At 37.7% G+C, this 27498-nt stretch overlaps 1 protein-coding gene across 3 annotated transcripts in view; it reads right to left on the reverse strand.

Moving 5' to 3' along the window:
* The window catches only part of ORC3_1 (Origin recognition complex subunit 3), a 45215-nt gene extending 22158 nt beyond the window's left edge, over positions 1-23057 (reverse strand). For all 3 annotated transcript variants that reach the window (XM_051216658.1, XM_051216657.1, XM_035732812.2), the window contains exons 1-12: positions 22896-23057; positions 22826-22856; positions 22702-22775; positions 22267-22665; positions 19297-19359; positions 11917-11974; positions 11319-11830; positions 8740-8850; positions 7103-7471; positions 5290-5369; positions 4449-4651; positions 2722-2888 (exon numbers count right to left, since the gene is read on the reverse strand). In XM_051216658.1, coding sequence (XP_051065251.1) covers positions 2722-2888; positions 4449-4651; positions 5290-5369; positions 7103-7471; positions 8740-8850; positions 11319-11830; positions 11917-11974; positions 19297-19359; positions 22267-22665; positions 22702-22775; positions 22826-22856; positions 22896-22901 — 2073 coding nt within the window. In that variant the 5' untranslated portion in view covers positions 22902-23057. The remainder of the gene's footprint in view (positions 1-2721; positions 2889-4448; positions 4652-5289; positions 5370-7102; positions 7472-8739; positions 8851-11318; positions 11831-11916; positions 11975-19296; positions 19360-22266; positions 22666-22701; positions 22776-22825; positions 22857-22895) is intronic.
* Positions 23058-27498: the final 4441 nt, after the last annotated feature.

Consider the following 27498-nt stretch of genomic DNA (forward strand, 5'->3'; position numbering starts at 1 on the left):
CTTCTCGACCTTGAGTATGCGGACGATATTGTCTTACTGTGCGATAATGCCCAAGCCATGCAATCCGCACTTAACCAGTTGGCAATCAGTGTCCGTAGGTATGGTATGTGCTTTGCACCTTCGAAGTGCAAATTACTTCTACAAGACTGGCAGGATTCCAATCCTGTACTCACCCTGGATGGTGAGCAGACAGAAGTAGTCGAGAAGTTCGTGTATCTGGGTAGCTGCATAAGTGCTGGTGGGGGTGTGAGTGATGAGATCAATGCACGTATAGTGAAAGCCAGAGTGGCTTATGCCAATCTGGGCCATCTATGGCGCCTTCGTGATGTTAGTCTGGCTGTAAAAGGTCGGATCTACAACGCGTCGGTGAGAGCAGTTTTGCTCTATGCTTGTGAAACCCAGCCTCTCCGAGTTGAGGACGTTAGAAGACTCTCTGTGTTCGATCATCGCTGTCTCCGAAGGATTGCTGACATCCAGTGGCAACACCATGTCAGTAATGCAGAGGCTCGGCGTCGTGTGTTCGGGCACAGAGATGATAATTCAATTGGTGTTACCATCTTGAAACACCGACTTCGGTGGCTTGGACATGTTCTTCGAATGTCGTCCCACAGAATTACACGTCGTGCATTATTTGCCGACTCTGGGACTGGTTGGAAGAAGCGGAGAGGTGGTCAGTGCATGACATGGTGTCGTGGCATGAAAGAAAGCTGCAAAGGACTGGCTTGTGTTGGTCCTTCACGATTCCCTGGTTGGGGTCTGAGAGATGGTGCTACACAGTGGCTAGAGACGTTATCAGATATGGCTCAGAATAGAAGCCAGTGGCGATCCTGCTGTAACCTTCTTTTACTTTCTTCATAATAATTGGTTGTGTCTCCCTTACCTGAAAGATTTCTTCCGATTGTACCTTTGCGTTCCCTGATTACTAGCTCATTACCTTACACCAATCTCTTCGTTATTGTTCTCTCTTTTTTTGTTGCGCTCCTTAGCTTTTTTTTTCTTTCTTTGTATTCCTCTCGAATTTTCATTGTTTTGTGTGGCGCATATATATTGGCGCTCTCTTGTACCAATATTCATGTGCCCAAATAATAATAATAATAATAATAATAATAATAATAATAATAATAACAGAAATATTGGTGGCATCTGCTGGGATCACCGGGTAAGTAATAGTGAGGTTAGGTGCAGGGTATTAGGGAATGATAGTAAATCAGTTGATGAGGTTATGAATCTTCATCGACTGAGATGGTTGGGCCACGTGTTACGTATGCCTGAACACCGACTACCACGACGTGCAATGCTATCCGGTATTGGAGATGGTTGGAAGAAAGTTAGGGGCTGCCAAACCAAAACGTGGCATCAGTGCTTGAAGTCACTAACTTCTAGTCTGAGCCATGTTGGTAGATGCAGACTACTTGGTTGGGGTCCGCATGACTATCGTAACCAATGGTTGGAGACTCTTGGTGACATGGCTCAGAATCGATCACAATGGCGTCGGTGTATACACTCCCTGTCTTCCTTTAAACTAAGAGATTAAAATCACTTCATATCTTTCCTTCTACGAACCAATTCTTTCTTCTTGTACTATATCTCTATATGCAATCTTTCTCTTATATATTACCACCTTTGACCTAACCACTGCTATGAATCCGTTCATCTTGTTGTGCTGATGCAGTATGACAACCTGGACCGATGCACATATGTGCCTGGTCCTACAGTGTAACTGACTGACTAAAAATCAAAGCGATCACTTTATTCAGTTTTATACAGATCGGAAAGTAAAACAGTTTGAAGACAAATCTAACATCACCTACAAAATAAATTATATAAACTGTGAAGAACAACTACATAATGAATAGACTAGACATCCCCTTCATTTGGTCAAACACAAACACCAACTAACAGTAAAACTACACAAAATATTATCACCGATATCAATGTATATAAATAATCACAAACATGAATTTGGCTGGGAAAGTGTCAGAATTCAAAATAAAGGGAATACTAAGAAAGTCATACAGTTTCTAGAAGTATATGTTTTAGATTATTAAGCGGTCAACAGGTCACTGACTATAGATTCGATCTATCAATCCATATGATAAAGGTCAATCAACCACATGATCAGAGGTCAACCATACAAGTTATTTAACAGGAACACAAGGATAAATGAAGATTTTAAAAATATATATGAAAACAGCGAATCCCAAATAAGACCACAAGAATGAACTGATTTAACACTTGTGCACTATAACTAGGAAGTTCACATGATGTAGGTATAATTGACATCGGTTAGAATGAAAATAAAAGCTCCACAAGTGAACCATCTAGTTTAAAGAACTTTGTAACATTAAAAAACCATCATTATTCATTGTAAAATGTCATATCATCAACAACTGTGATAACATTTCTGTCTCCTTTTACACAATTGTATAGTCAGCAACAATAAATGCGCAGTTTAGAATCTATACAAAGCACATCCATACTGGGATAACACCACATGCGAAAAAGAAAAAACGTGATCGAACCATTAAAGTGAACTTTAAACAGAGATGGATAGTGGCTAACAGTAGAATCCAGGGTACATGTTTCATCCTATTTGAAACTTGTCAGCCGGAAGTGAAGGTTTCAAGATTAGTTTAATCAATTAATAATCAACTGATATAATGTAGTAGTGCATAGTTATTGATGATACAAAGTAAATAATAAGATCAAACTACCACTAACCTGACGTAAATTACGTAAACTTATCTTTCTTTTTGTATTAAATTCAACGGGTTTAACTAGTACCGTATCCTGATTACTGACAGAAGTCGCAGCTGTTATTGTCAACGTGTCATTATCGGTAGACTGTTCTTGATGGCACTGTGACAGTTGTTTATTCATCGATGCTTCTTGATTTAGTGAGTGGAAACAAACGAAAAAGATGTTGATGTAACTGGAAAATCTTTAAAATATAATAAACATATAGTTACTAGTAAATAGTAAGTGACAGCCAATATTCTGTTTGCCTAAATCCTTGATGGACTAAAGATTAGGCCCCCGAATGCCGACTACTACGAGAATGCATATATATGCTCGTCACACCCCGAGCCTTTGACCTAGAGGTCTAATCCACAAGGCAGTGTAGCAACGTTAGGATATGCATTCCCATGATAACCGGGTGGCCAACACTAGGTTCATGCGCCATTTGTTCACTCAGGATCCTGGAGCCCATGTTTATCATTGGTTTTGAATCGGGGTTTTCCAACTTCTCTAGGTAGGCCCTCTGTGTCCACCAACACGGTTGAAGCGCCAGACATATCAAATTAGAATGATAAAATGAAATTGGAAAGATAAATATTAAAAGGTATAGAAATAATCTGACAGCGATGATAGTGAAAAACACGAAACATTGAAAGGTATGCATAAAATAACATAGATCAAAATCTAAAAGCCGTTCAAACAGTGAATACATCTACACCATTGTGAATGATTGTGAACCATGAAACCCAACGTTCGCAACCACTGATTGTGGTTATCCTGCAAACTTCAAATAAGTAGTGTGAGTTCACCAACATGGTTCAGATTAACAGTCAATGACTCTATATTCTGACCTCATATATCGGTTTGGACCGCTCCAAACTTTCTCTTTATCTACTTCTACAAATTTCAAGTGAAAACGATAAAAATTGTGCTATTTTTCAAACAACGTGTGCGGAAATACATCATTTCTCCTAAATTTGACTTAAATCAACCAAAAGCTAGAGATTTTTATATAATAATTATCATTTAGGATTTTTTAGACTGCACGAGTACTGTTGAACAAAGCGCTACAAACTGGCATCAGGAATGACTGATCTTCAACAATATATTACGATGTTTTATAAATATCTACATATTTTCACCTATATCATCGTTGATCGGAGGGAGGGAACAAACCATTTTCTCCAGGATATACATCTTAAAGCCAGTCACTAGTGAGCATATGTTGATTATTATCAGAAGGAGGTTTTGTGGAGATTTTAGTAATTTCAATTGTCGAGCTCTAGTGAGAAGCAGTGATCAGTGGAGTTCAACCGTCTCAGTTGTGAGATAGTAACTCATTGATGACAGTGATGGATGTGTCGCTCAATTTCGTGGATTGGTTGAGGTTAGACATTAACACCGTTGGATGCCGGCTCAGTACTCTAGTGGGTAAGTGCTCGCGCGCGAAACCAGTAGGTCCTGGGTTCGAATCCCGCGAGCGGGATCGCGGATGCGCACTGCTGAGGAGTCCTACAATAGAACGAAACGGTCTTCCAGTGCTTCCAGGTTTTCCATAGTGGTCTAGCTTCAATTGATTCATGATCTGAACAATTAAATAATTATTCTATCGATTCATTTTATTAATACAAGACCCACTTATCATTATTATTATTATTATAAATCTCAAAAATCCTCAAACATTATAACACACATATATATACACTTACCTTGACAAGCCATGGATAGTTTTGTATGCCAAGACAGGGTTGAGTCAGCTAAATTATTCAAACATTTTCTACCTTCTGATAAGGTAGACGACGACCACCAAAATGAAGTTGGATTTTGCGTCTGAATTAAAGAAGTAGATTCTTTCAGTAGATAATCATAAGCATCTTGTACAGAATCCAATAAATGTTCTTTGGGCACTCCACTAAACGTTTGAAGAGGTAGTGATGAAGGGAGAAGGAAGGAAATAAATCAAAAACCATTAACTACAAGAAAAGTTTAAAGCAAAATGTTTAAAAAAAAATTAAATAATTCTTCATGAATGAAATTGTCAACTGTCTGCACAGTGATAATCATCAAATGATGAACAACACGTCAGAATTCTTCCAAGTGTACGATTGGAATAACTGAATTTGTTTGTTGCCTTCAGTAATCTCGGGTACTGTTAGTTGTACGAAGGAGATTGTCACTTCCCAGTTGTCCATATTGTGAAATGATATCGCTTCTTTAGGCATCAGAAAACGAAACTGGTTATGACAGACAACGGAAGGCAAACTATAATATTAATTTTTTACAGTTCAACACAATTCAGTAAACATATACAGGCTTGCGTATGTGATAGGCAGCTAATATTACTACGATCAAAACAGGTGAAGTATAGCACCAACTAACCGATAACTCACTAGTTAAAGGTCAAACATCTTAATCGCATTAGATCGTCATCATCATCAGTTAATTTATATTAACATCAGTACAATTAGAACTGTAAACAAAAGATATTTAGGAGAGAATTGTCGAAGATATTTCTCTACATCATATAAAGATGATATTGTTACAGCTTACCCTAGAAGATTGATTGTCAAGTTGAATTCTTCTGCATTGACTAAACCATTTTTCAACCATAAACGATATAAATCTCCAATCTGTAAAAAAAATCATTGAGATGGTGTAGAAGATTCGTGGCTCAGGTAGATGATAACAGCTGTGAACTACTGTACAGTATACTCATCCTTCAGTAGATTACAGGATAATCCATCTGGATTGTAAGGTGATTGACAGTAGGCGATAAGATATCCTAGACTTAAGCTTTAAACAAGTTGGCACTCGTCCATAAAATATACCTACTCTATGTGGTATTTGAACTCGGGGCATTCAGTTTTATGGTTTAAAACGTTAGCATTCAGTTAGTAAGATGTTAACTGACCACTGAATCGGATTGTCAAATCGACATTTTTTCTACTAGTGAGTAGCAGCTGACGAAACTCCATTATTTAAATCACAATGCGTCCACTAGTTTTAGTAACTTATTGCATGGAGTGTGTTTCAATGTTTAATAACTAGTAGTGTGGTGTGAGCTACTTATATCCATATAAGTAGTATGTGACGTTAGTTACGAATATAATGTATTTCAGCAGATGATCGAGAAGGAAAGAACGGGAACGGAAAGCAATTGGTATAAAAATGCAGGGACAATGAAATCTGAAAGGATGGACTGATATTTGCAAAAGAAACAGGCAAGTTTGAGACAACTGATTGATATTCTGCAAATCAAGTATTTACTGTATGGTTCTCAGATCTTAGTGAGATGCTCTGTAATTTCATGTTCAAGTACATTCAATTGTCCCCACTCGTGTTCTTTTTCACTACAGTATTGGTTACCAGAGGATTATGGATATAAACTTTGTTATATGAGAAGACCGATAAGGACTCAAGGTTGCTAGTGCTGTTTGACGCATCATTGGTGTCAGATAGGAACAGGGTCACAGAAGTCGGTACTCTAATTAGCGAGTTGTCACGTGATATTTGATGGGTCACAAGAAAATTAAGGTCATGCGGTAAGTTGTCGAGAATCAGAGTAATTATTTGATCATTCAACGTACGGAGTTGTCTTCAGGGTCCTTGTACGACATTATTTACTACTTAGTCCTTCAGTTTTTTTAATTACTTACCTGAATCAGGCAGAAAGAAAAAACCACTATTATGGAGCAAATGCAGTAATTTCTTTAGCAACAGCAGAAGTGATTTTTAGCTTCGCAAGAACAGATACTTACATCATTTATGTCGAAATTCCAACGCAGTCTAAATGAGTCTCAGAACGTAAAGAAATAGAACAGTCACTTAATTCAGTCCTAGAATTTGTTTTTGATGCAGAAAGTGGACACACATTTGAGTCATGGTTTGCTAGAATCGAAGATCTTTTCCAAATAGAATATAAGGATATAGAGGAAACAAAGAAGGTAAGATCACTAACACTGAAAATTGGCTTACAAGAATACTTTAAATATAAAAATTCTATCGTGCCAAAACACCCAAGGGATTTGATTTTTGATAAAACCGTCGGTATTTTGAACAAGATATTTTGTGTACAAGCGTCGTTATTCCATATTCGTTATGAATGCCTCTAGTTAAAAAGGACGCTGATGAAGATTATCTGACATACGCAAACAGGAATAATTTACGAGCTGAACGTTTTAAATAAAATGCATTATCAAGTGACCAATTTAAAGACTTATTATTCGTTTTTGGATTACAATCTTTCACAGATGCCGATGTTAGAACTCGATTATTATCCCGTATTAAACAAGATGATGAAATGACATTAAAAACGATCACTGTATAGCGCAAAACAAAGACCATATAAATGATTGAAGCTTACATTTTTACCCAAAGGTCGAGCCGATAATGGTGTTATAATAATCAACAACCAATTCAATACATATGGAATTAAATATTGTAATTTTAAATGGTTTTCTAAATGTTCTACAATCTTGTTGACAAGTCTATGCGCTGTTTGTTGTGCAGTTTGTGGAGATAAGTTATTAACAACAGGAAGTGTAGGATAACTGACAGTAGGAGTTGAAGTTGTTGTATTATCCACAACACAATTTGCTAATGAAGGATAATCCAATGTGATAATTTTAGCTAAATCTCTAGAATTTATTGATGTCAGATATTTGTACGCTAACTCCGGTGATTGTAACAATTCAGGATGTGGTGTTTTCAAATAATGTTCTAACATGCAAAACTATAAACAAAAAGAAACAGGGAGTAGAAGATAGGATACTTGCTACTAAAGCTAAAGCATGGGGTATAATACAATACAGTCAAGCACATATGCATTAAAAATAAGCCATGAATAATGGCAACGGAACAATGAATAATATACGACATACAATATGTTAAGTAATAGAATGTTATATATTAAGGGACTAGGGTTTTGTTTATCAACAAATCTCACGTGAATTATTGGTGATTTTAGTTAGCTGACAAAAGTTGACAGCAAATCCTGCGCCATTAAGAGTAGAAGACACTTGTAAACTACTAGTATTTGACCACAGATGCCTTAGAACTATTTCTGGCATCTGCTGATATCACCGGGTAAGTAATAGTGAATTTTTCTAACAATAAATGCGGGAATCGGAACGAAGCAGAGCTCGGCACAAATGTTAATCGAAATAAAGCAAATGAAAAAGCCTATGTCACAAAAAAAAGTTGTGTTGACTTATATCTACAAGCACAAATCACAGTTAACTCACTGACCATAATCAGATAATGTGCATATCTTCCAATATATAAATTTTTAATACTTGAGATCATGATTCAATTGAAGCTAGACCACCATAGAAAACCTGGAAGCATTGAACGACCGTTTCGTCGGTGTATACATTGTTTGTCCTCCATTAAACCATGAGATTAAAATTACTTTATATCTTTCTTTCTACGAACTAATTCTTTCTGCCTGTACTATATCTTCATACACAATTTTTTATACATAACTACCATTGAATTAACTACTTCTATGAATTCAGTGTTCATCTTGTTGTGCTAATGAGGTATGGAAACTTGGACCGATGCATATATGTGCCTGGTCCTACGTTGTAGCTGACTGACTGACAATGAAATACCAATTAATTCGAGCAGATACATTTCTACTTCATATGATTTATAGTTTAAGTGTAACATTCCCAAGCTCTTTATCTATTCAAACACACACGAGTACAGCCATATAGATACATTGATGTAACGCATTATAATCAAATACAAGTTTAGATACCGGTTTTTGAGGTACACTATTTTTGTGATAGCGAATGTTATTACTGAACAGTACAAACTAGAATAAGTAAATTGAGATAGAAATCCGTGATCATCTACAATCTTATATATCAAACTGATAAAGAATGTTTAATTCAAATTCTCATCCGAACCCATACACACACACACATACCCAAGGAATTAACTAATCAATAACAAAAGAAAACACTTTTAGGTCGAAAAAACCAAGATGAAACCAACTTTTAAACGTTGTAAGAAATTTTTCACTGAATAATCTAAACAAAGAAATAATCCATCCATTAAATAATTTAATACAGAATAAGTTGGATGTAATCCAGGAAATTGTATAATCTGAGAAAGTGAAGGTATAAGAAAAACACACCATTAGAATGGATAAGGGGAAAAGGTACAAATTATAATGATTATTATAATTATTACTATCTGGATGTTATATCCCGATAAGAATAATGAATGGTAATTTTTGGGATCCATTTATGGACCAATACTGTGAGTATATTTTTATCGTGTAATTACTATGTAACTACACTGTTCATATTCATGTCCCTGTTATTATGAGTTTTATTTTGACCTATGAACTATTATTATATCATTTACCGCTTCTGAGTTATGACCAGTCTATTAATTACGGTCTCACACATTCACAGTCACTTTTGGCCAAATATTGTACAAATGTTAATTTCTATTTTATGGTACGTTGTGGTCTGTTTGATTGGTATATAAACCCCGTATGTTTGAAATACAGGATTCATATTGCAGAGGCTGAGATTGGTGTTCTGGACTTAACAGGCAGGGCTAAGCGGGAAGCGAGACCAATCAGGACTCTAGGCTGCTTGCACGTGTTTTATGCATCACTGATTCGATCGATAATTCGCTGCCCTCTGATTGGTGGTATCGTTGCGTTATACAATAAACAGGGCACACAGGTTCACAAGTTACAACAATGGAAATGTTAAATTAACCAAGAAAAAGAATTGAACGATGTCAATAATTAGATAAGGGTTTGTGTACTCAACTTTGAGCTATCAGTTGCTTGTGTGTGTGTGGGTATTTATGGGTTAGTCATGTTACCCGATTGCCCTAGCCGAAGTGTGCAATGAACGACAACTTAGTTGGGGACAACCAATTTATTGTTTAATACAAAATTACACAATTCTTTCGTCAAATGTGAAAACAATACATTAAATACGTAATTTGTAAATCCTTCATCAATTGTTTTAAACTTCATCGTTTCCTTATTGTTATTACAATTACTCTCTGTTTACATTTCTGAGCTTTTTGATTCAACCTTCTGAACCTTCTGATGTCAGGCATTCAACTTCTAATTGGTTTTACATACTACTTATGTCTGCTAACATAAGTAGCATATACCACAAGTCAATCAGTTATAATCAACTTAAAGCCTGTCATAAATATGAGTTAGCCCAAGTTGTCATACCATACCAGCACGAGACAAATAATAAGATGAATAATAAATATATCTAAATAACAGCACTTTCATCCATATCCAGAAAGACTAAACGTTGGAAATATGATTCAAAAAAACTATGAGAATGTATCAATGAAGAAATAGAGGAATTAAAGATTTGCAGGAAGATAAAGAGTAAATCTGTCTGTGTCACTATGACAGATTCTGAATCATTTCACACGTTTTCAACTATTGATTGCTGTGGTAAAAAGGTTAAATTTGTGACCAAAGGTCGAATCCATTAACCACAATACTACACAGCTCCTACTTTTTATTAAAATAGATTTTATTGAATCTTCTCAGTAGCAAAAGGTTATTTCTATCACGAATTTATATCAGCTAAAAAAATATTAAACACAAAGAGAGAGAACTGGATTGTTCCTTTTGTTTCAGTCTATAATTCTTCATGATAATGTGCATATTTATTTAACTTCGTCATAGACATGCCTTCAAGGACAATATTATTCACCGTCTAACTTTTCAGGGATCGATCTTTTACCAGAATATTTACTTGTTGACTTAGAATACGCAGATGATATAGTTCTGTTTGGTGAAGACAATGACAAAAAGCAATCTTCTAACCACCTTAAGCAACAATGAAAGCATATTTGAGATGGAATTCTCCCCCTCCAAATGTCAAATGTTGCTTCAGAATTGACCTGCGTAAGCGCATGAATTAATGATTGGGAGCGAAGTAGTTGAACGCATCGACTCCTTCACTTATCTTGGGAGTTTCATCAGTACTGATGGTATGGCACCTGACGAAGTTTCGACACGGATTCAGAATGCTCGAATGGCCTTTGCCAACTGGTATTACTTATGGCTCAAGCAGGATACCCGTCTTCCAAACAAGGGATGAATTTACTAGCCAGTAGTTTGCTCCGTCCCACGTTATAGGTGTAAAACATGCCTATTAGGAATGGCGGATAATCGCAGGTTACTAGTATTCGGTCAAATGTATCTTCAAAACATTCCTCATATATTTTGGAACCAAAGAATAAGCAATGTCTGGATTAGGAATAGGGTACTAGGTAAGATTGGTAAACCGACTGATGAGGTAATAAATTTTCATCAACTGAGGTGGTTTTAATGTGTTACGTATGTTAAAGGTAATCAAACGCCTAGAAGTAAAAATAGTAGCTAGACTGGATGGGATTAAATATCACAAGATTAAAAAGTTCAATTTCATCTCAGCATATAAAATTCTCATATTAGAATTAAAGTAGTAATGAACATTTTTATAAATATATCTATATCTATCAACACTTGAATGAATAATACGAATCAATTATAGTTATCTTAGAAAGAGGGAAAATAAAGATAATAAACTTACTTCCTTTAACACAACATTTAAGAAAGCTGACGGTGAAGGAACAGAAAAACGTCGAATTGTTAATCGGCTTAGTATGGATGCACTAAAACGTGGTTCAAATCCAATCTCAGGAATTGTAGACAAACCGAAAACAAAAGTTATTGGTAATGAACAAGAACGACCTCTAATCTGACCGGCCACATAAAGAGAAGTCAGCTCGATGAAATCACATAAAACCTGAACAGGGATGGATTCGATCTCTGTAAGAATAATGACTAGAGGTCTAAGTAACGACGAATTTTGTTTTAACTCAGAAAGCATTCCTGGTCCTGGAGATGATGATATACTGTCAGCTAGTTCGCTTTTTAAAGTGTTACTAACTTCATTAGAATGTAGACTAAATCTCTGATTTCTTCTAGTTGGTGTGCTCAATCTAGGCGAGGCAACTGACATAGGACAAAGTTGATGTGATTTTTGAGATCTTGGTTGACTGGTACTACGTTGAGAACGGGAACGTGGTGTAGTTGGTGGTGCTAAAAAAACAAAGAAATTTTAGCCATGAAATAAGGATAACTCTTACACGTCAATATAACAAAAACTAGTGACCATTGAAACTCACCTGGTGTTTTAAATTCTGGATTACATTCAGGTACGCTGGTGCCACAGTATTTTTTCGTCTACAAAAGAATGTTTTAAAACCTTAAAATTAGAGGGAACTAAAAAATATGACCATTTATGACATAAAGTTTATCGATATAAGTAACTTCAGTCATTTAACTGATTTCGCATTCATTTTTAGTCTTCCCTTAAGCTCTAAGTCCTGGAATCATATACATTCTTTTTTATATCTATTTGTTTCGACGGATAACTGCTCTGAGATTTGTCTTGAAATAATTTTATTCCGCTATGTTAATATACACAAACTAAATGATTACTACTGGAAAAATTGTTCTTGCTTCAATTAGCATTCAAACAAATCCCATTTACAATCATCTGATAACATACATTTTTATTTTCTTTATATACTACGTCACTTATCTACTCTCTTCTACTCTCACTTTCTGTATTCTTGTTTTCCAACTTGTACAGCGGCTCATCTATGGTGGAATTACTGTCCTATCTCAAGTCACTGATTGGTTGAAAGTTGAATGCTACCACCGAATACGAATACTGAGACAGTTTTTCTGGAACCCTGTATACCATTCAAACTGGCTTCCTTCAACGTTCTCACACTAATGTAGATCGGACAATATTGGGTTGGCTATGTCTTAAAGAAGTCTTAATATTGATGTGTGTTGTCTATCCGAGACTCGTAATCAAGACTCTAGTGAAGTACTACAAATTCGCTCTCCATCTGTCGTTTCGAAAAGTTTGTTTCATGTGCGTTTATCCAGGAACCCTGTGGCATCGTCTAATTTTGTTGGTGTTGGTTTCGCACTAAGCGCTAGATGTGAGGTAGCACTGACCGACTGGATCCCCATTAACAGTTGGTTGTGTTGTAAAATTAGAAAATTTCATCAGAATGCGAAGAAATCGGTGTAAGAAACGATACCTTTTCATCATCTCCGCCTATGCTCCGACAAATTGCAACCTGGAAGCGATCAAGGATGAATTTTGCCATTAGATAAATGTTCTTATACAGAAAATGCATCCGACAGATGTTGTAGTACTGGCCGGAGACGTCAATGTTTAGGTCAGGTGTTTAGACATAGACACACACACGTCCCGCTTATAAGCACTGGGTTTCTACAGGTTCCTTACAACTCACTGAAGCACGTACGTCTACTCTGGGTAATCGTGAGTGTGACCATAAACGAAGGCTGTTACGTAATGAAATCGAGCAAAACTTGCGTAAGGACCGAGAAGCCTGGTGGTCGGAACATACCAATGAGTTGGAAGCAGCAGCTGCATCTGGTAACTGCTGGAAGCTCTTCCAACTGGCAGTCACTGGCAGCAAGAAGTCTGGTGTGAGCGAAACAATCTGTGAAGATGATGCGATGCCGATCATTAACATCTATCGACGTCTTGGGTGATGGGGAGTTTTTCGAGGGGCAGTTCGACTGGTCTGCTGCCCCAGCAACATCAATCAGACTGTCCTTCCGTTCATGACCCGTAACGACTGATCCGCCTAACGAGGCGTGTCCCCAAGGAACCCCAACTCCTGAAGCGCGACACAATACCAGACCCAGATGACTTATCTCTAGTCCTTTTTAAAGATGATGGCGGCCTTCCGGATAGGGAACTGACTGAATTATTTGCAAAGGTCTAGCAATTAGAGTGTTTCAACATAGTGGAATGAGTCAATAGTTGTTCCTATCTTTAAAAAGGATTCACGTCGTTTCTGTAACAACTATCAGGGGATAAGTCTACTTACGATGGCGTCCAAACTATTGGCCTTCAGCATGCTTCGCAGATTGTTCAAAACCTGAGAAAGATTGACTCGCGAGGAGCAGGTTGGTTTTCGTTCCGGTCGAAGATGTAATGATCATATCTCCACCATCCACCAAATGTTAGAACACCGTCATACTTATTATAGGCCAAAAATCGTAGCGTTTCTTGACAACAGGACTGCCTTCGATTCGTTGGACAGGACTGTTCTTTGGGATTATCTATTGACGGGCGTGCCCGAGAACTTCATCAACATTTCGAAAGCCCTATATACTAACAACTCAGGCAAAGTGAGGGCATACAACCACCTCTCTCCATTGTTCCATTCAAGCAGTGGGATTAGGTAGAGTTTCTCAATCTCACCATTCCTCTACAACTGTCCCATCGATGACGTTTCTGGAAATAGCTCCTATGGATGTAGGTAAAGGTGGTGTGGATCTGTTTCTGTTTCCTGAAGTAGGACTTTCCGGCATTAAGTATAAGGATGATACTGCCTCCCTGTGAGATGATACGTAAGCCATGCAATCCGCACTTAATCAGTTCGCAGTCAGTGTCCGTAGGTATGGTATATGTTTTTCACCTTCCAAGTGCAAAGTACTTTTACAAAACTGGAAAGACCCTGAACCTGCATTCACCCTGGGTAGTGAGCGAATTGTAGTCGGAAAGTTCGTGCATCTGGGTAGCTGCATAAATGCTGGTGGTGGCGTGAGTGGTGAGGTCAATTTACGTACAGTGAAAGCCAGAGCACCATACGCCATCGTTGTCTCCGAAGGATTGCTGACATCCAGTGGCAACACCATGTTAGTAATGCAGAGGTTCAGCATCGTGTGTTTGGGCACAGAGACGATAATTCAGATGGTGTCACTATCTTGAAACATCGACCTAGGTGGCTTGGACATGTCCTACGTATGTCGTCCCAGAGAATTGCGCGTCGTGCATATCTTGAAGCATTGACTTCTGTGGCTCGGACATGTTCTACGAATGTCGTCCCACAGAATTCCGTCGTTCACTATTTACCGACGCTGGGACACGTTAAAAAACTGGAGAGGTGGTCAGTGTAAGACATGGTGTCGTAAAAGAGAACTGTACAGAACTGGCTTCTGTTGGTCTTTCACGACTCCCTGGTCAGGGTCCTAGAGGTAATGCAACACCGGCTGAAGACGTTATCCGATATGGCCCAGAACAGAAGCCAGTGGCGATCCCTCTGTGTTCTCCCAAATTCTAATCTTCTGAATTCTTCATGTCCCTTTTTTCCTCTTTCCAAATTTATTTCACTGGATTATACTCTTTAAATAACATCTCCAAACCTAATCTTCCCGATTACTGCTTATACTCTTATTACCTCTACCACTACGGGATTTGAATCGACAACTGCATCTCTGTGCTAATGTGGTGTGGCAACTCGAACTGGTGTACGTACGTACGAAGTTCTACGTTGTTACTGACTGACTGACTGACTGACTTCTTTTACTTTCTTCATAAAAGTGAACGTAACTTTTTCCACTGAAAGAATTTTTTCTAGTTGAATTTTTATTAACTGAACTGCTCCTTTGATGATCATTATTATTATTATTTTACTCCCATACACTTATTTTTGGTCGTTGTTCTTCCTCTTCTTTATCATGCGCACTTTATCTCTTCAAAACCTCATTGTTATTGCGTGGCGCATACGTATTTGGTGCCCCCTTGTACCAATGTTTGAGTTCATATATAGTGTGGTAACTCGAACAGATCTGCAGATTTATCAGATACTAAGTTGAACATGACTAAATGATTGGTCTAAAACCAGTGAATCAGTCAGTCAGTCGGTAACAACGTAGAACTTCGTACGTACGTACATCACTTCGAGTTGCCATACCACATCAGCACAGAGACACAATCATCGATTCAAATCCCATAGTGGCAATAGTAAAAGTATAGGCAGTAATCGGAAAGATGTTATTCAAGGAGTATATTCCAGTCAAATAAATTTGGAAAGAGAACAAAATCTGATCAGTCCTAATGGGTTGTTGTCAGATGAAATCTCAGCACAGATTCGAAAAGCTCGTTTGGCTTTTACCAACTTACGTCACCTATGGCGAAGGCGAGATATCCGTCTATCAATAGAAGGACGAGTATACTGCGCAGCAGTTCATTCTGTCCTACTTAACGGCTGCGAAATGTGGTCATTAAGAGTAGAAGCTACTCGTAAGCTACTAGTAACTCATCACAGATGCCTTAGAAATATCGCTGGCGTGTGCTGGAATCACTGAGTAAGTAATAGTGGTGTTGGACACAGGGTATTAGGGAATGATGTTAAACCAGTTGATGAAGTTGTGAATCTTCATCGACTGAGATGGTTGGGTCACGTGTTACGTGTTCCTGAATACCGATCATCACGAAACGCAATGCTGACTAGTGTTGAGGATGGTTGGAAGAAAGTTAGTAACGGCCGAACCAAAACGTGGTATCAGTTCACAAAGTCACTAACTTCTGGTCTGAGCCATGTTGGTAGATGCAGACTATTCAGTTGGGGTCCGCGTGACTATCGTAACCAATGATTGTAGACTCTGGGTGACACTCTCTGTCTTCCCTTAAATTAAGAGATTAAAATCACTTCATGTCTTTCTTTCTACGAACTAATTCTTTCTTCCCATACTATATCCTTGTATGCAATCATTCTTTTATATATTACCACCATTGACTTAACCACTCCTATGAATCCGGTGTTCATCTTGCTGTGATAATGCGGTATGGCAACCTGGAACGATGTATATATGTGCTGCACAGTATACACGTCCTTTGGTTGATAGACGGACACTTCGCCTACGCCATAAATGACACAAGTTGGTAAAAGCTAGTTGAGCCTTCTGTATCCGTGCTGAGATTTCGTCACACACCAGACCACAAGGGCTGATGAGACTCCCATGATACGTGAGGCGGTCGACACGCTCAACTACTTCACTCCCTATCATTAGTTCGGGTGTCAATGCAACCCAATCCTGAAGCAACATTTCGCATTTCAAGGGGGAGAATCGCATCCCGAACATGCTTGCATTGTTGCTTAGAGTGGTCACAAGACTCTGCATTTTGTCAGTGTCTTCACCAAATAGAACTGTCATCAGCACATTCCAAGTCAACAAGTGAATCTCCTGGTAGAAGTTCAACCCCTTGAAATCTAGACGAGGGAAGTGTTATCTTCAAAAGCACGTCAATGACAAAGTTAAACAAGAATGGAGAGTGGACAGCCCTGACGAACACCACTCGAGGTAATCAACTCTGATGACAGTTCGTCATAAGCTCTCACTCGACCAGTTGTGTTCGAGTAGAGAGCCTTTACAAGGTTAATGTACTTCTTTGGTACTCCTTTCAGTGACAAACACTGCCATAGAAACTCACGATCAACGGAGTCAAATGCCGCCTTAATGTCGAGAAATAGTACGATTGTGGGGCGTCTGAATGTGTGTCTATGTTCTAGGACCTCACGTAGTGTGAATATCTGGTCTATACAACCAAGTCCAGAACGAAAACCAACCCGGTTTTCTCTAGTCTGCTCTTTACGAGCTTTGGTTAAGCGTCAAAGTATTATTGAAGCTAATATTTTAGACACTATATTAGTCAAACTGATTCCTCTGTGATTGTCACAAGAGGACTATTGTCCTTTCTTATAGACTGGCACAATCAGTGATTGAGACCAGTCAGATGGGATTACGTCCAGTTCCCAGATTCTACCTAAGACCTCAGTCAACCTCACTGCTAATACTGGACCACCATCCTTAAAAATCTTAGAGGTAAACCTGTCAGGGCCTGCTGCTCTCCCACGCTTCAGATTTCCTATTGCTTTTTCAACTTCGTAAACAGTCGGAGGACCTAAATTAACTTACCATTCAGGTTGACTGGAGATCGTGGGAAACCGAAGTGTGACTGAAGGCCAGTTGAACTAATCCCTAAAGTGTTCTGCCCATCAATCCAATCTCCTAGATCGAGAATGAATAATACGTCCAACATTTTCCGAGATAGTTTCGCTAACAGTTGGGTTCCTAATACCGGTTTCCCCAACACATCTGAAGAGTTGTCTGCCATTACCTATTGCCGCTGCCTTTTCTATCTCTCTTGCTTTCGCTACCCACCAGTGTTCACGATCATTGCGTAGGCTTCTTATCAGCCTGTGCTTAAGCTGACTCCACTCTTCGTTATGTTCAGAGCCAGATAGGATGAGTTTCCGAGCATCTATCAGTGCGGTGGATGCTGCTGAAATCCAATGTTTCTCCCTAAGCTTATGGTTTACCTTACTAATAGATATCACTGGTTTCCACAGCTTTTCGGATGTCATTCCATGCTGCCTCGGGGTGGGCATCACTTATATGGCTGCCTAACTTTTTTTAGTTGTTCCTGAAATACATTTTTAGCTTGACTATCATTAAGTAGGACCCTAAGAGGTTTCCTTGCAGCGTCTTTCCTATGTCCAGTAAGACGAAAACAAATACGCGCTCGCACTAGAGCATGATCTGGATCTAAGCATGTACTCCGGGACGAGCGACAGTCTTCTATCGAGCACCTCCGACGGTGGTTGATAGCGATGTGACCTATTTGAGTTCAAAACTAGTGAATATCTCTTCTGTAATTCCTAAAGTCTGTTTACGTAAAAATGTACACACTTGAGACGCAAATCTCGGTGGGAATTACACTCTTTGTCATTCAACACATTGAAATTCGAATAGTCAGTCAGTCAGTCAGCTACAACGTAGGACCAGGCACATATGTGCATCGGTCCAGGTTGTCATACCGCATCAGCACAACAAGATGAACACCGGATTCATAGCAGTGGTTATGTCAAATGTGGTAATATATAAGAAAAAGATTGCATATAGAGATATAGTACAAGAAGAAAGAATTGGTTCGTAGAAGGAAAGATATGAAGTGATTTTAATCTCTTAGTTTAAAGGAAGACAGGGAGTGTATACACCGACGCCATTGTGATCGATTCTGAGCCATGTCACCAAGAGTCTCCAACCATTGGTTACGATAGTCATGCGGACCCCAACCAAGTAGTCTGCATCTACCAACATGGCTCAGACTAGAAGTTAGTGACTTCAAGCACTGATGCCACGTTTTGGTTTGGCAGCCCCTAACTTTCTTCCAACCATCTCCAATACCGGATAGCATTGCACGTCGTGGTAATCGGTATTCAGGCATACGTAACACGAATATAATTCTTGTGATTAACAACTATTAACTAATCGATCTTCTCTAAGTAATAAACCCAAGATATAGTAAGATAGAATCTTTTGGATAACTATCAATGTGAAGTTTATTAGATTCGGTGTTTTGTTTTTTGTAAATTAAAAGATACTCAGCACAACTGGATCCAAGCTAAACTCAAGTTTCCAACTAGAAATTGGAAATTTACATTGTCTTCAGATAAATTGGACTAGACAAACGAAATGTTTTACTGCACGTAAAACAATGTATAGAAAATACTAATAACAACAACGGTAAATGGTAATGAACATAAGCAACCTGATTAATTATTTACTGAACACAAATTTATCACCATTTATTAGCTATGAAACTTCGATATTTGTGGTATAAAGAAAAAAGGGGTAATCATTAAAGATGTTGGCCCACTTACTCCAGAGTAGTACCATTCTACCAAAGCCAAATACGAGGAGCGTGTAGCCGAAGTGAAATTTTTCTATGCATAAGAAAAGGAACAATTTTAGGATAAATATTGGACAAAGAGCTTCAAGGTTTTTTCAAATACGTTATGGTTTAACATAGCTTAATGAAGTCAGAAATTAATCAACACTTAAGTTATTTAAAGATTAATTTCAATACTACATAATCCACAATGATCAGTTTGATTCCAATCAAGTGGCAGAATATTTGAATTAATTCGTAGATCTTGTACGATAATTTTCGATAATACGAACACTTGATATTTGTCAAACAGCAGATTCTGATCTTAAGTACTTGGAAGTGAGCGACAAGAAACCCTGGACCTGGGGGCTATACTAGTTAGTATTCGTCACCAAGGCGTACCTGGAGTCTTGAAGGACTTTTTAAAGTTTCACACAGTTTCCATTACTGCTCTACTCCAACCTTGAGGGGATTGATGCTCCTTACAGGACTCAGATCCACTTAACCCAGCTTCATAGACTGACACGTTACCGCCGAGATATTTGTCCCGCAAAAGGTTTTCAGTAACACTTGGATATCCACTTCGATTGAAAACTGAGTAGCAACTAACTTCATGTCCAGTCCTTATGGTTGATCGAGTTCTACCAATCAGGTTAAAGTGCGGCCACCAATCTAAGTGACTTGACATCATGTGAACTTTACCTTGATTTTGGATGATAGAAAATAGTCGGCAAGGGACTGTGTGGAGATTTATTCTTAGTTGATGTCCTATAGTAAGACGTTTTTATCATATTGAAAGGATGAGGGCCAGAATCTTAAGAAGAGCACTAGTTCCTTTAAGATCGAGAGTATGCCTTGGTGGCAAGTAACAAATGGCACAAGACCCAGGCCCAGAGTATCCTATCGACTGTAACCAAGCACCTTACATCAGAAATTTAATATACCCCATTTTCAGTCGCCTAGACTAGAAGCCGTATTGCAACTAAATAGATAGAATTCAACTCACTTTAAAGGACTCGACAAATTTGAAACTACTGACCAGTAATTAATCAATCAGTTGTTTTTGGTTGTTGGAAAGTAGTATCATTAAGCATCATAGAAGTGTAGTTCAAATAAAAGTACACAAACGTGTACTTGATAAATTAGACACAGTAGACTAATTAAAAACATAAACAATCAGGGAATATATCCAGTCAGTGTGGATCACGAGGGATAATTAAACTAAGAGCTGTAACTTTTAATTACTTTGTAGTACAACATTAGGTTTCTGTAGATATTTTATTCTGTTAATAAAGATTGTATCCTGAAATTGTCATGAAAAAGTAGAGCCTAACACGAATAGGTTGATGAATGTTATTAATAGTATATCAATTTCAACAAAGCAAACTACTTTACAGTAACAAAATAGAACCACCGATCACATGAACTAATTAGGCAATTTATCCTACTTCTTGAATGTCAAACAAAATCAACAACAAATTTTGCCAGAAGACTACAAAAAGGCATTTGTGACCGATGTAAAACTTGACGTTCTTTTCATAAATGGAGATGTTGCCTGACCCCGCAAATTATATCCTTTTGGATAACCATTTCATACCAGACATGTTGCTCAAAGCAGATTAAATAGACCTGCATGTACTGAATAAGTTGAATAAACATCAGCCCTATTTTGCAAATTTATTGAAAGGAAATATCCGCAACTAAAATGATTATTTATGAGTTGATAAATGAAATCCTGTCTGGATCACTCACATTTATGTATCCAGTACATTTTATATTTCACTTAGTTGAAAAATACCTTTTGAGCTGAGAAGACTTAACTGTACCTAAAGTAATATATGCATGATAAAACTAGATTAACATGAAGGTTGACAACATGAGAATCACTTATCGACTTAAAATATGCAGATAAAGTAACCCTACCTAGTAAGGACATTGATAAAAATCTAGTCCTTTGATAGCATTGAGAAATAATGCGAGCATGTTTCCCTCCAAATGTAAAACGTTGCTTCGGGACTGGTTTACCCAACTCCTGAACTAATGATAGGCAGTTAAGAAGTTGAATGCATTGGCCATCCACATATGTTGGAAAACCTATCAACCCTGATGGGTGGATATCAAAAGAAATATCTGCACAGATTTGGAGAGCTCGGTTGACTTTTACCAAATTTCCTTACTTGTGATGTAAGCAAGATAGCAGTCTTTTGGAGAAAAGGTGAGTATACTCCACAAAGTCCAGTCTGCATTACTTTACAACTATAAAAAATATGGTCTTCTAAAGTATAAGACATAGATTTTTGATTACATGAATTAAAAGCATTGCTTATGTATGGTGGAACGACCGAGTGGACAGTGTTAAAGTTTTATTAATTATTCATTTAAACATAAAAATTGGTACAAGGAGGCACCAAGTAGATATGCACCCGGGTGACCAAACCGTAACAGGTGGTTTTCTTAAACCACCCCAGAACACTTAACCTATAGGTCTAATCCGCAAGGCAGTGCAGCAACGTCAAGAGATGCATAACCATGGTAGCCGGTGACCAACAATTGGTTCATACGTCCGTTATTTCATTGAGAACCTGGAGCCCATGTGCACCATTGGTTTGGAATCAGGGTTTCCCAACTCCCCTAGGTGGACCCTCTGTGTCCACCAACCCAGTTAAGGCGCCAGAAATTTGCTTCTCGTTTTCTCAACTTCGGAATTCACTCATCCATTTGGCTAAATACTATTTCGGCACTATATCTGATGTCAGTGCGTGATGAAAACCATTAATCTAATTCCTAATCCTAACCATCAACTGTAAAGCATAATTATAGTTTCCCGTACTGCTTTATAACCCTCATTTAGTCCTAGTTAGTAGGTGGATATTCTCAAGGTCACTTTAGCGTCGCTCAAAGGTCTTTCATAAATTATAGTCTCACTTTTTTTCTTGTAAGAGAAAATGCTAGGATTGCTTACCACTGAAGTATACTTTGGTTCCTTATGATCTTGAAGGGTGACACGCGAGTTTTCATCAGAATCTTCATCATTTCTAAGCCGTTTACTTTGGTGATAAGAATCGTCCGATAGTTGCTGCACTACAAGAGAAACAAGACTACGGACACTTGTTGTATTAGCACCAGGACTGATAACAGCCACATGGCCACCAGATTCCAAAATTAAATTTTTGAGGTAGCCATAGATAACAGAATGATCGGGAGTATTAACACCAGCTAACAGTAGAGCTGTTGGAATTTGTTCTAAATTGACGAGGCTATTTGTCTCCGAATTGTGCAATGATAACCAGGCAGTATGTGAATTTTCAATGAAATTGAACACCTCAGTGAATACGCTTGAAGTGAGAAATCTAAGTTGAATCTGTGTCAGTAAATGTTAAAAAAGTGACTTGCATACTTCAACGCGAGAAATTATTGATTTCCATACACTAAGGAACTGGTCATACCTATGATTGGACGGCAACTGAAGACCTTTTCGATTTAAAAAGAAGCATTATTAAACTGAAGTTTACTTCACGTACCTTTCTGATCTCCATGATGAACAGAGAACTCCTAACAAACAAAATGAAACGCATTTCCAAGGTAACTTACCGTCATTGATGAATTCACCGCGATGATAAAGGGATTCTAGACTCCGAAACAGTCAACCTTCAAACCCTGTTCTGCACAATTGGTGAACTGAGTCATCCTCAATGTTTCTATATAAATTGCTGGGAATATCTGATATGTCTTGAGATGAATATATTCTGTGCTGAACGAGTTCTTTTTGTAATAATGTGTCTTTGTTACCTCGTCGCATAATTTTACCGTGTTTTCATTTTTTTATTCTATCTACGATTAGTCATCTATGGTAACATTCTTATTGTGAAATATATGATTTTTGAACTTAAAAAACTTTAAAAAAAGGACGGAACATCGTTGACTGCCGAGATAGCTAAACAAATAAACGAGCAGTATTCTACTTTACTGGAAAATAATCAAGAGCAGAAAAATCGCTAGAAAATAATAAAAACTGACTTGAGTGACTTAAGGGCTATAAAGAGGTCTTAGAAGTAAAGATTATGTTGAATTGACATATATGTGTTTGATACAAACTCTTCCCGCCTGTTCAGACCTGTCTGATTCATATTTTCAGAGTTAACGACGATAACTTAGGTCAAATTTCTCCGGTTTCCTTTTGAAGATGAGCGGGTTCATGAAAACCGATTCCTTGGAAACTGTTCAAGGAGGGTACTTGAGACACGGTGTCTACGACTACTCTGTACACCAAAGGATTAGTTGTATATACGAACTAAACTGCAAAATGAAGTGTAGTTGTCAAGACGCTCAAGGTGAGCACTTGTCCTAACAGGAGTTCGAAGGAAAGATGTGAGGTTTATGGTTGGTGTATAAAGTGAATTTTTGCCTCACCATAGAGTTCTAAGAGTGCCGTATAGCACGACATGTAGCTCGGAGCACCCTACCAAAATGTTATACGTCAGTCTTTGAAGCTGAACAAATAATACGAGAGAAGATTGAAGATCACTGTGACATGGCTCACCCATGCTGATATGATCATTTTACATAACCCCTTGCTTTATATATTAAATATACTGTTCTCTTCTCACCCCAAATGTATTCCTCAAAATACCATAGCAGCAACCACTGATGTCACGGTAGGACTAGTCATTAAAGCTAATGATATGACCCCCATGTAAAGTCTGACATATTATGTGGTCACACCATGGCAAGTCCACGATTGCTTTACTTTAGTGGAATAGTTAAGTGTACTAACAACAATCTAGACCATAATTTTGCAGTACATCGATTCAGTGTTCTGTGATCGTCTCGAGAAGAATGTCCTGGGTAGCCATGTGATTTTTGGCAACTTTTGTGAAACTCTCCAGACTGTTGAGTTGGATGCGTATACGGCCATACTAATGGATGCATCTATATCTAAGTGTGTAAGCATAGTCGACTTTGTAACATTTCTCTACACCGTGGAATATTCTTTCTTTACATTGCCATCCAGTTCGATTATTTTTTCATTTCTATGGAGATGTCCAGTTGAGGCACTCATGGAAAACGCGCAGCTTGGTGTGTATTGTCAGTAGAAACTTACTAGTATGTTGAATGTACATAGGTACTTGACTGTGACCCATTCTGGGTGGTACAGAATGACCGCCACCTTGTTTTCTAAAAGGCTAATACCCTGAATGTCAATTCACGCTCAAAAACGTCCAGTGTGTCGATCACGATTTGCTATCTCTAATCGTTTACAGTAGTTTCACGTCCTTACAATCGTTGGGAAATAATATTCACATTCTATATGTGGAATTCTCTGTCTGGAATTGTGACTAAATAGTCATCGATATATGCGTTCACATAGTTTAGACCTCTGAAGACGTCGTAAATGAGTCGTTTGAAAGTTTGATCGCCATTTATTTGGCCGAAAGGCATGCACAAAAATTAGTATAGTCCCAATAAACCGATGACATTTGTTTTAAGGATATCTCCCACAGTCACAGGGTATTCTTTTACCAATTCGACTTCCAAAAAGACAGTCGTACTATTCAATATAGCTGTCAGGCCATGCATACGCCAGTCACTACTTTTCATTTTAGAGACCATATCTAGGGTAGATGCTATGAGCTGCTTGATGGCCTGATAATTCCCTCATAGATTATACGATCGAATTCATTTTTAAACAATCAGAATTTTTAATCGCTATTAGTATTACTATGACAGTAGACCTAATGCTGAAATTGTAGATTTGTCGTGAATTGAAAGCCAGTTCCTGGGTTCGCGTGATGCTATTGACTTTGTCGATTAGGTGACCCAATAAAAATCCAACGAGTCCGGCAAACATGTGGCTACTACTGTACGAATCATCTAAAATGAGCTTATGTTTTCGGAAAATATATAGCTTAAACTCAGCGTTACTTTCCTTGTTGTTCGGCAATGTAACTCGAAAATTAAACATTAGGTAGTGGTCGGAAGAAAAGATATTATAGTATGGTACATATTATAAAATAGAGCAAAATGTGAAGAAACAAGATGAAAATTTGGATCCAGGTAACTACCCAGTCTTTGCCTACATCGATTGCCAGCTTATGTGTATGTACGGTGATAGTGAGCCATATTTTTAGTCGTTGATGTTTTAAGTGTATTTCACTCAAGCATGTCCATGCTACCAAAGCTTGTTAATGAACCATCATAGCTAACGCAAATGTAATCAGTCAGTTGTTTGTACAGATCGAGCCAGGGCTGAGTACTAATCAGTAATACAATACTATCATACATATGAGCATAAATTGATAGACTAGTAGATAAAAAGGGGTTAACATAAGTAAAAACCAATCGGCAAAATGAAAGTAAATAGAAAAATGATGGCAGACTGCGTTTCTTTAGTCCGTTACATCGATGTAGAATTATTGTCTAGATCATTATCAGCATTACTATAATACGAGACCTAATCCAAAAATTGTGGTTCTGTCATGGTTTGAAATCCTAATCTATAAGTGACTACGTAGAAGTCACATTATCGTAAGAATCAGATATATAACGTTTAACATTTTTGAAAGACGCATAACTTATTGCAATAATAATTTCTTTTTTTACAATTAGTTTCTTTTTGTTGTTACTAATTTGACGATACATACATAGTTGTTTATTCTTGTTCTGTGTTCATAAACACGCCTATTAAACTATTTGCGCATTTCATGTCTCCTTTATTCCTATTCCCTTACGTTCTCACTTTCCTTTTTTAAACTAAATTCAATATTCTTCTCAATTACACAGCACCTGAATTATTATTATTATTTTATTATTATTACTCTCATTTTCAAATGTGGCAAACATAATACTAACATTATTGAAACCTGTGTATCATTGCATTTTTGAAGAAACCTGAAACGGCTTATTTGTAGAATTATGGTCTGCTATGATATTAGTACTGCTCTAATAATAGACCTAATCCTAAAATTTTAGATTTGTCATGATATAACTGCCTAATCTATAAGATCTTACGTGGAAGTCACACCATCGACTACACTAACTCACTGTATCACAACAACTACCAATACATGATGTAGAACAAGGTTAGGCCAGAGAAGGAACAATATATTTAATATGAATAGAAGATATAAGGTAATATTCAGCAGGGACTGTAGTGGCATTGGACAATAGCCACACAATCCACAAAGCTGTGAATACGAGACTACTCAGAAAATGGATATTCAATATTTAACTCGGGGAAATACCTAACAATGGAGAGGGCGCGAATAATGAATTGGATGGACCGAGTTGATCGGATGGCATGGCTCGGCCATGCAGGCGTGGTCCCTCTGAATGTTACCTTATATCTTCTACTCATATTAAATATATTGTTCCTTCTCTGGCCTAACCTTGTTCTACAACATGTATTGGTAATTGATACGATACAGTGAGTTGGTGTAGTCGATGGTGTGACTTCCACGTAAGATCTTATAGATTAGGCAGTTATATCATGACAAATCTAAAATTTTAGGATTAGGTCTATTATTAGAGCAGTACTAATATCATAGTAGACCATAGTTCTACATTGGTGAGCCCAACTAAAGAAACGCAACCTATTATTGTTAATCCTTATTTCCACCTTAACCTTCTCAATCGGTTTTTATTTTTGGTAACCCAGTATTCTAATAGTCCTTTAATTAATGGTCACATATATTATCGTAATGTTATATCTATTAGTTCACATAACTTACTAGCTCAATCGATAATAAAAGTTGATCAATATATCAACTAGTTAGCTTTGATGGTCCGTTAACAAGCTTTAATAGCATTTACCCGCTTCAGCGACATAGACTTGTTTAAACATCAAGCTCTAGCAAATATGACCTGTAAATAGCGTAAATATACATTGACTAACAATGCAATCAAGGATTAAATAGTTATCTGGATCTAATTCTTAGTGTTCCTTCGCTTAACACCATCCTGTTTTAAACTATGCACTATCCTGTAATATCTTTTCTTCCGACCACTGCCTGCCTAATTTCATATTTTCGAGTTCCATTGCCAAACAACAAGGATGACATTTCTTTAAAAAATACGGTGAGTCCCAGCTATAAGTTTTCTCCAATCATAAGTTCATTTTAGATGGCTCATTCGATGGCACACACAGTTATCTGGATTCATCCAGTTGTTCTGATCAGAGCGAGTCTCAAAAACCTCA

Source organism: Schistosoma haematobium, chromosome 6 (assembly GCF_000699445.3).
Source record: "Schistosoma haematobium chromosome 6, whole genome shotgun sequence".
Taxonomy (NCBI): Eukaryota; Metazoa; Platyhelminthes; class Trematoda; order Strigeidida; family Schistosomatidae; genus Schistosoma; species Schistosoma haematobium.